Below are 9,746 nucleotides of genomic sequence, written 5' to 3' on the forward strand. Positions count from 1 at the left end.
TGAAATGTTGACTACATAAATCCAGAGAGCCCTTACGTAGGTTGGCTCAGATTTTAAGAATTCACAGGCTAAGATGCGATCATTGCTGTTGTTTTCGCTTGGGAATTGAAATTTCACGTGTTAGATGTGAGATCCAACACAAAAAAATGGTCCGACCGAAGCGAAAGATGAAAAAGTTGAAAACGCAAAGCGTATCATTCTCGATCACTAATTTAATTGGTTCAATTCATTTGGGTCCCTACCGAATGATATTTTTGTTGACATGGCTCCCAACAGTTCCGGCCATTAACATGCGTATCGTATTTCTGATTGAAATAAATGAAAAATTCATCAAAAGAGAGATTGGCCCCAAGAAACTAAGAAGGATCGCAGCATGATGGGGCCCTGCATGATTACGGTGCTCTTGTTTTGTAGCAGCGAGTTTCTTTGAGATTGATACTACTTGTCTTGTGGCTTGTGATTGCAGGCGGAAAGAAGAATAGATTTGGTCAATGGTTTTAACTTTTACCCTTTCTCCTCAGAGATATGCTACTAGTACGTTGAAATAATTAAGCAGAAATTGTTGATAGGTTTTTTTTTCTCTTCTGATGAATATCCTATACTCTTCTCTGGGACGGTGGTATACCGCCAAGTGCCTATGCCCATCCAAAAAGCGAACATGTTGAGAAGATCCAAATTTCGTGCTCTTGCAGGTCCATCTAGTACGGAAAATGTTAGCTAAAGTTGATGCGCATTTTAGTCCATTCTAGTGGCTGAAACACGACACGCTGATTTGATATGTAATATTCCGTCTCACATTAAAAAGTCAAACGCCATGAAACAAATGTATGTCTTGTGTCTAAACACTCAACTCTTATTATTTAGAATTTAAATAGTTGGATTTAGTTGTTGAAGCCAAGCATAGAATTCAAATAATGAAACTTTAGTTTGTTGAAACTTGAAACTGCGATCGCGTCTTGGACATGCAAGTCCTAGGCTTGACCCGTTCTCGAAATTGGGTCAACTAAATGCAAGAATACTCCCTCCTTACGGAGATTATATACGGTTTTGTCAATTGGTAGGCAGCCCTTTGGTCCACAAACACGAGCAACTTCGTGCCTGAGAAGAAATAGACTCAAATAGTACTTGCGTACTATGATGGTCAATTGAACATGCCCGTTTATTCTGATGACGAGGTTACACAAAAGATAAAATGACAGATATCAAATGGGAGACCATTTACTTACACTCCATCGCCTCAAACCAAACCATTCGACCCGTTCCTGCCCCCAAAACAAAACCTAGCCGATTACTGACCGACGCAACGCAACGCAAGTGCGTTTACGTGGAGAAAGTGAATTGTTCTAATAGTCAGCGTTTTGACTTGTCAAAAACTCAAACATGGGAATGCATTGCATTGTGTGACACGACACTGGACGGAAGGAATTCGGGTCAAAATGACGAACAGTTTGTTGATCCTTCTGCGGTCCGACCGTTGACCCCTAAACCTAAACACGGAAGAATTTTAAGGAAATTCAATGGTCGGAGCAAAACGGGCATCCTCCAGTCTCGGCTCTCGACCTCATTGGCAGGACCTCACCAATAACAAAGGGGGAGAGAGAGAGAGAGGAAAATTAAAAAAAAAGAAGAAGAAGAAGAAGTCGTACTGCTGTTTATTTCTACAAGCAACCCTTTAAGGTCAAAATTAGAATTTTGTTGTTCGACAGGTCCAGTTTCACTATGGCTAATTGTCTACTGGTAGTCTCTTTCTTTTTCTTTCTCGCTGCATGCAGCAGTTTTTACTTTTCTCATTAGCAGCGGGTTCAAACGTCAAACCCTGCCAGAGAAAATACGCTGATTTTTTTTTCTTTTTTTGGGCTTCCTGGTATAGGTAATAGCTGTTTATTTCTTTCCTCTATGGTTTCGTATTTGTAGTATCTTGTTATGTACGTTCTGGGCAAGAAAATGGGTTCGAACTATTCTTCTCATACTACGTTAATGAGACGTGGCTCTGGGGACATAGTACGGCACTCCTCCTCTTTATCAAGTACTAACTAAAAATCGGAGGATCAATAATGTATCCATCAGCAAACAAGCTTAGCAAAGCATGAAGCCCACCTACTTCACACCATGCTGTAATCTACACATGCCATTACCTTCCTAATATAATATACTACGATAACCTCATCATCATCATCTACTGACCTACGGCTCTACGCACTTTGTTGATTATTATAGTAATACGTACTGTCAAGACAGAAAGCAGTAAACAATATTGGGTTTGGTAGACTCATCCAAATCCTACCACAAAAATATACAAAGGATATAAAGAAAAAGTGAGAATGAAGGAACCTTAAAGAGAGAACTCGCGTATCCGTTTATCTATCTATTTCACTAAAAGGCACAATCCTTATTACTTAGGAAGTTGGATTGCATTTTTTAGGGTTTTTTTTAGAAAAATTACTATAGCGATTTGATGTATGTGAGAAAAAAAGGTAATAAGGAAATGTAATCACGAAAAACGGCACAATTTTCTGGCGGAAAACGTCTGTCCAAAACAAGGCCTAAAGGACCTTTTCAAAAGCGTGAACTAAGAAACCATTGACGGACCAAACTCCCAAGCTTTGTGAGCAGCCACCAACCAACCGCATGGAATGGACTGGTCACTGGAGATAATGGTTGAATTGAAGCTGCCAAACTTGCAGGACAGAGTGATAATTGGTCAATTCCTCTTAGATCTTTTTTTAAAAAAAATTTATTTAAAGAGAAGAATTTAGCAGGCTAACAGTCAGCCCAAACGTTTCTTGGAACTTGCAAACTTTTCTTGAAGCATTTAAAAATGAATTTTTTTTTTTTGAAAAGTGTCTTTTGCCATTTGTCGCCTCATCTTTCCCTCGAATGACAAGTTCGTCCCAGTTTTCACTCGGTCCGCTAGACGAAATTATTCTTTTCCCAAGAAAGGCAAGAATCAATCGCCTCGTAATAGGTATGCTAATTGATTGTTAGCTCTGGAATAATTTACACTGAAGAGTAAGGGTAAAGAATCCTCCTCTCAGTTATTTAGTAGTTAAAATCATAGTTGAATATCGAACCATTATAATACGAGATAACATATGTAGGTATAATATGAGTATTTATTAACTAGGGTAAAAAGTTGAAGGCCAAAATCCTCAAATATTACTTTACAGAACACAATTAAAAAGATTATTGCGTCCTTTATTTCCTGAACAAGGTAAATAAAATGCAATCTGCAAACAAATGTCAGAACCAGTAATAGTAGGGAATAAGGATCCCTAAATAATAAAAAAAAAACAAAAGGAAAACGAATAGACGATTCTCCACTTTTCAGCCCCACTCTAGTAGTGCCTTATGATTCATCGCAACTAGCCTTGTAATCTTCAAATTTTTTAAAAAAAACAGCACTTACAACTCTATATAAAATAAAGGAAATTGAACAAATTCATATCAACGGGTTTTATCAATTAAAATGCACTAGTCATCTTAACCATGCAGTTCAATTATTGGTGAATAGATTGTACTATAATTGAACAACTGAGTTAAAGTGCGCAATTTATCTCGGCACTGATTTTTATAAACCAATGCTCAATTTCATTCAAATTGATAAAAATATTATAAGGGAATGTCTTTTTTATTTTCAGAAAGGAAAATAAATTGGTTGAGAAAATTTTCACTGACAAGAAACATCAAGAATCAAAATGTGATTTAGAACCAAAAACAATAAAAATGAATAGACTTGATGTAGTAGTTGGTATTGTTCCAGGAACAAGGCAAAAAAAAAAAAGTTGTAAATGATTGGAGGGTAATCGATGAAAAGGGATCAATTCATCCAGGCTTAATTTTGGATAGATTTAATAGTCTCTTTTTTTGTTTCAATGATAGATTCAGTATTCAAAATATCTAATAGTCTAGATTATGTCATTACACTTATTAAGAAGAGGACAGTGATAGATCCAGTCTTCAAAATATCCAATAATCTAGTAGGTGTGTGTGGCACAATCCAAATGAGGCATTGATAAATATGATGGATTGGGAAATGAATTTGAAAAGTACGATAGAGACATCCAAATAAAGACTCCATAAGCTGTGGCCACAAAATGAGTGCGAGGGTGATGCAACCTTTTAAACCCACAGGTACATGATTGGTATTTTAGGACAGCAGAAGGACAATTATGTCTACTAAAATATCTCCGACTTACTCTCCGACTTTCTGTTTAGTTTCCACGCCGCGTCGTCTTTTCCCGGGGGAAAACTTGAAACTCGTCTTTGACCTGGCAGCCGGAGAAATAAAATGCCATATGAAAAATCGTGGCCTAAACAAACTATGTGCAATTAAAAGTGCCCCTAGCCCCCAGCTAGTCATAAGAATATAATTGAAAACGTGTGGACGGTGAGATCTTATTCATTTCTTTTGCAACATATTTTATGTTCATCCACCACACTATACAAGTATATATATATATATAACTATCCACATACCACATGCCTTTTTAAGTGATCACAACAGTTCTTCTTCATTTCATTAGTTACCGCTATTTCTCCTCATTGCTTTCCTCCGGACCCAAAAAGCTGCAATTTCAACAGAGATATTAAGAGAAAAAAAAAAGGGAACTAAGATGGCAGTGGCTAAACAATTTTTGGGTACGTCTCTATCGGAGAAATCTCAATTTATCAATTCATTTAAGGTGGTCTTGGTTGATCAGAAATTGGGCCAGTTTTCTTCTTCCCATCCAACTCAGGTTAAACCTGCTGAAAGAAGAAGCCTGCAAATAAGGAAAGCAAGGAGGACCAGTACTGGTAGTAGTCCGGTAGCAGCTATAAGTGAGAAGAATTTGGTGAAAGTTGTACCAGAAAAGGCAGTACAATTCAAGGTGAGAGCTGTTGTTACTGTTAGGAACAAGCACAAAGAAGACTTGAAGGAGTCAATTGTGAAGCAATTGGATGCTCTGACTGACAAACTTGGAAGAAATGTTGTGCTAGAGCTTGTTAGTACAGAAATTGATCCTAGTAAGCCATTATTTCCTTCTTTTCTTGAACCCAAATGTAACTTTTTGCTCCAAAGTTTACTGCTTAAGAGTCAACATTGATCTGGAAAATATGTTTTGATTTGGCCTTCTAATTTTGTCCCCCATCTCTCTCTCTCTCTTTCTTTTTGTGGGTCTGGCATTGATGAAGATACAAAAGCTCCAAAGAAAAGCAAGCAAGCGGTGTTGAAGGACTGGTCTAAGAAATCAAATCTTAAGACAGAGAGAGTAAATTACACAGCTGAATTTGTTGTAGACTCCAATTTTGGGGTGCCAGGGGCGATCACAGTGGCTAACAAGCACCAACAAGAGTTCTTCTTGGAGAGCATGACCATTGAAGGCTTTGCATGTGGTCCAGTACATTTCTCTTGCAACTCTTGGGTGCAATCCAATAAACATCATCCTGGAAAGAGGGTATTCTTCTCTAATCAGGTATAAAGGCGTTTGTTAGTAATCATCTTTCTGCGTTTACTATGATATTCTGTTTTCACAAGACGGCATTATCACTCTTCCTTCTTCGCTAGTCAAAATCTTCACCATACTACTTTTTGGTCTGGTCCAACAACGCATTGAAGTCGGCCACTTGGGTTCATACTTGTTGAATTGAACCTTCCTTCTGCGATAAAGAGTTGAATGAAGGAGCATTTATGCATTCTTCTTTTGGAGCATGTTTTCCCCTTCTAAATTCTCTTTCTTGAAGCAATTATTCCCCAAAGTTTTTGTTTTTATTTTTCCATCTTTTTTTTTTTTAATTGAAAAGAAAGGCCAAACACTTATATGGAAAATAAAAATGCCATGTTCTTTCTCTTCCCAAGAAAAGTAGAAAAGGAGAGGAAACCCATGCTTAAAAAATTTTGACTTCAGTCTTTCTATACTCTTCAAACTTACATTTCTTTTTTCTTTTTTCTTTTTTTTTTTAACTTGCTCGATTTTTGCATGGAGGTGTTAAAAAAATCTGTCGGCAGATATTCCAACCACTTAATTCGAACTTCATCCATCTTCCCTTTGTAATCGAGATAGGCAATTCTTAAGATAATGATCTGGGTGTACCCGGGGGCCTGTTCTTGATAAAGTAGAATCCTGACTTACTTTCCAATTCTTGCCTTCTTGGTGCTATTGATAATTGATTTTAATTCGTCTTATGCTAATAAGATAATATGAGCATTAAGATATTTTTATTTTTCTAGACAAGACAAGTACGGATCAAATAAAGAATCAATCTTATTATCTGATCTTATTGATAACACTAGTTGTTTTAACGGCAGCATGGAAAATCATTTGACTAAAGAAAATTTTTCAACTTTTGAACAGCCATATCTGCCTGGTGAAACGCCTGCTGGGTTGAAAGCATTAAGAGAGAAAGAGCTCAGAGATTTAAGGGGTGATGACAAAGGTGTCCGGAAATTATCAGATAGAGTATATGATTTTGATGTCTATAATGATCTGGGCAATCCTGACCGAGGAATTGAATTTGCTCGGCCATCACTTGGAGGTGATAAGATTCCATATCCAAGGAGATGTCGGACAGGACGTGTTCCAACTGATACTGGTTAGTAATACCAAATCTTGATTTTTTTTTTCCCATTTCATTCAACTGTGTAGTCAGCAACTTCCAAAAGCAGAGACACACGAATTAGTTTTTTTTCCCCCCCTAAAAACTTTTGTATGATCCAGATTTGAATGCGGAGAGCAGAGTGGAGAAGCCACTGCCCATGTATGTACCAAGAGATGAACAGTTTGAGGAGTCTAAGCAAGATGCATTCTCAACCGGAAGACTTAAAGGAGCACTTCACAACTTGTTGCCATTGTTAATGGCCAACATTTCGGCTAAAAATCATGATTTCAAGGGGTTCTTAGACATTGATAGCCTCTACACTGAAGGACTACTTTTGAAGCTAGGCGTGCAGGATGAATTCTTGAATAAGCTTCCATTGCCCAAGGCAGTCAACAAATTCCGTGACGGTGATATTCTCAAATATGGCATTCCCAAAATCTTAACAAGTAAGCATATTAATATTGGTCAGATAGATATTTTAATTTTGTAATGTGATATCTAACTATATTGTAACACGCTTTTTTTTATGCAATTGCAGAGGACAAATTTGCATGGTTGCGAGATGATGAATTTGCCCGGCAAGCAATAGCAGGGGTTAATCCTGTAGGCATTGAAAGGCTTCAGGCCTTCCCTCCTGTTAGCAAGCTTGACCCTGAAATCTATGGCCCCTTGGATTCAGCTCTCAAAGAAGAGCACATCCTTGGGAATCTCAACGGAATGACAGTGCAAGAGGTATCAATCACAATCACTTTGAATATCAGTCACCATCCTTTATATATATCAGTCATGTTCATAACTCATCGTGCGTGATCAAAACAACAGTAGACAATAGTGCAGCAGGACAACCTGTTCGTGCTGTCCTCATTCAGTTAGCCACTTTGAACTTCCATGTCTAATTTTAGTATTAAAACTTGTGTTGTGTCCATCCTTCACAGGCTTTGGAGGCGAACAAGCTATACATAGTGGACCACCACGATGCCTACTTACCATTTATTGACAGGATTAATGCCCTTGATGGCCGTAAAGCATATGCAACACGCACCATATTTTTCTTGAGCGATTTAGGCACTCTCAAACCCATCGCTATAGAGCTTAGCCTCCCAGCCACTGGCCCAAGTTCTCGTTCAAAACGTGTCGTAACGCCGCCGGTTGATGCAACCACTAATTGGATCTGGCAGCTGGCTAAAGCCCACGTTTGCTCCAATGATGCTGGTGTTCACCAACTCGTCAATCATTGGTACGTAAATGAAGTTTAAGAACTCGAACTGAGTTAGTAATGAAGATTTGAAACAGGGGAAAATTGTTAATCTTGCCGGTGAATTTGATATAGGAATCTAAGGAACATTGGTTGATTGAATTCAGGTTGCGCACACATGCGTCAGTGGAACCATTTATACTGGCGGCGCACAGGCAGATGAGCGCAATGCATCCAATATTTAAGCTTTTGGATCCCCATATGAGATATACAATGGAGATCAATGCATTGGCTCGCCAGGCCTTGATCAATGCAGACGGTGTCATTGAGTCTTGCTTCACGCCTGGTCGTTATTGCATGGACATTAGTGCCGCTGCCTACAAAAATTTCTGGCGTTTTGATTTAGAAGGACTCCCAGCTGATCTCATCAGGAGGTACCTATATTTAACCCAAAAAAAAAAAAAATCTTTACCTTCAATTTCCTAGATGATTATTTGCCAGTCTGGTCATGTGTGAATATTTTGATAAAATATGGAGGTTTTACATGATTTTTGTGGGGCTTTTTTGTTTGTGTAGAGGGATGGCAGTACCGGATCCAACGCAACCCCATGGGGTAAAACTTGTCATGGAGGACTATCCGTATGCTGCGGATGGGTTAATGATATGGGCTGCAATTGAGAGCTGGGTCCGTAAGTATGTGAACCATTATTATCCCGACCCAAGCCTCGTCTGCAATGATAGGGAGCTTCAAGCCTGGTATGCGGAGTCCATTAACGTGGGCCATGCGGATCTACGCAATGCCGACTGGTGGCCCACTTTAGCCACACCTGAAGATCTCAGCTCAATTCTGACTACCCTCATCTGGCTTGCTTCAGCGCAGCATGCTGCATTGAATTTTGGCCAGTACCCTTACGGTGGGTACGTGCCGAACCGGCCGCCGCTCATGCGGCGACTAATCCCTAATGAAAATGATCCAGAATACGCAGTTTTCTGGGCTGATCCACAAAAGTATTTCCTCTCGGCCCTGCCGAGTTTGTTACAAGCAACAAAATACATGGCCGTGGTAGACACCTTATCGACTCACTCCGCCGATGAGGAGTACCTTGGCGAGAGGAATCATCCGTCGACGTGGACAGGGGATGCAGAGGTCATTGAAGCATTCTATGAATTCTCCGCAGAGATTGGGAGGATAGAGAAGGAGATTGAGGAAAGAAATGCTGACGCAAGATTAAGGAATAGATGTGGGGCTGGGGTGATACCATATGAGCTTTTAGCACCTACTTCAGGACCTGGGGTAACATGTCGAGGCGTTCCTAATAGCGTGTCAATATGAGTCCAGACAAAGTCCCTGACCAGGCCCAAGAAAATCTGAGATTTGAGTGATGTCGAATGTAGCCCAAAAGAGGATCTGCAATGTTCCAATCAATCGTTAAGAAGAAAATATGTTTGTACTACGTCTGTAATGCATGGTAGGCCCCGTTGTCCCGTCAATAGCGTAAAAATCTAGGATTGTTCTGTATAGCGTTTCTTTACGGAGAAGCCCAGAAATATTGGAGAAATCTGGTAGTGTAGTCTTTGGTGTTTTCTTATGCCTCAGATTCTCGCATAGATCCATTAGGTCCATGTTTGTCCAGGAGGCCGTTAAATTGCATATTTTGCTTTGATTAAATTCTAGATTTAAACGTTGAGGGAAATATTTCAGATTGTTTTTTTTTTTTTTTCATTTTTAATGACTATATTTTTCAATCACTATATATTTAACTTCACATATATCAAATGAAAATGGCAATCCAAATGAGAACTTATATTAGCATTGAATAGGAGGAGTCAAGCTTCTCTCCAATCATAGCTTTTCCGCTTGTTTTGCCACTGTCTAATCTTTTATCCATCGCTCAATGTAGTCGAATGGTGGGGTACACACACTTGAATGTGTGGAATTCCTTATTCTCCTTTATTATATAGGACAGCTATACTA

General features: G+C 39.0%; 1 protein-coding gene across 1 annotated transcript; it reads left to right on the forward strand.

Annotated features, from left to right (window-relative positions):
- Positions 1–4,495: 4,495 nt before the first annotated feature.
- LOC113767484 (linoleate 13S-lipoxygenase 3-1, chloroplastic-like) lies at positions 4,496–9,467 on the forward strand. Its single transcript, XM_027311595.1, has 8 exons — positions 4,496–5,004; positions 5,173–5,453; positions 6,333–6,570; positions 6,696–7,022; positions 7,115–7,308; positions 7,512–7,813; positions 7,939–8,205; positions 8,348–9,467. Exons 1-8 carry the CDS (start codon positions 4,614–4,616, stop codon positions 9,102–9,104), a joined length of 2,757 nt encoding a protein of 918 aa, XP_027167396.1. The 5' UTR covers positions 4,496–4,613; the 3' UTR covers positions 9,105–9,467.
- The last annotated feature ends 279 nt before the right edge of the window (positions 9,468–9,746 follow it).

The sequence above is a fragment of the Coffea eugenioides genome, chromosome 4 (assembly GCF_003713205.1).
Source record: "Coffea eugenioides isolate CCC68of chromosome 4, Ceug_1.0, whole genome shotgun sequence".
Taxonomy (NCBI): Eukaryota; Viridiplantae; Streptophyta; class Magnoliopsida; order Gentianales; family Rubiaceae; genus Coffea; species Coffea eugenioides.

What these genes read in the sequence shown, in the direction of transcription:
- LOC113767484 (XM_027311595.1), top strand. Translation starts at nt 4,614, where the DNA reads ATGGCAGTGGCTAAACAATTTTTGGGTACGTCTCTATCGGAGAAATCT. An exon ending in CATTCCCAAAATCTTAACAA is followed by an intron (nt 7,023 to 7,114) that starts GTAAGCATATTA and finishes ATGCAATTGCAG; the next exon opens with AGGACAAATTTGCATGGTTG. An exon ending in CCAGCTGATCTCATCAGGAG is followed by an intron (nt 8,206 to 8,347) that starts GTACCTATATTT and finishes TTGTTTGTGTAG; the next exon opens with AGGGATGGCAGTACCGGATC.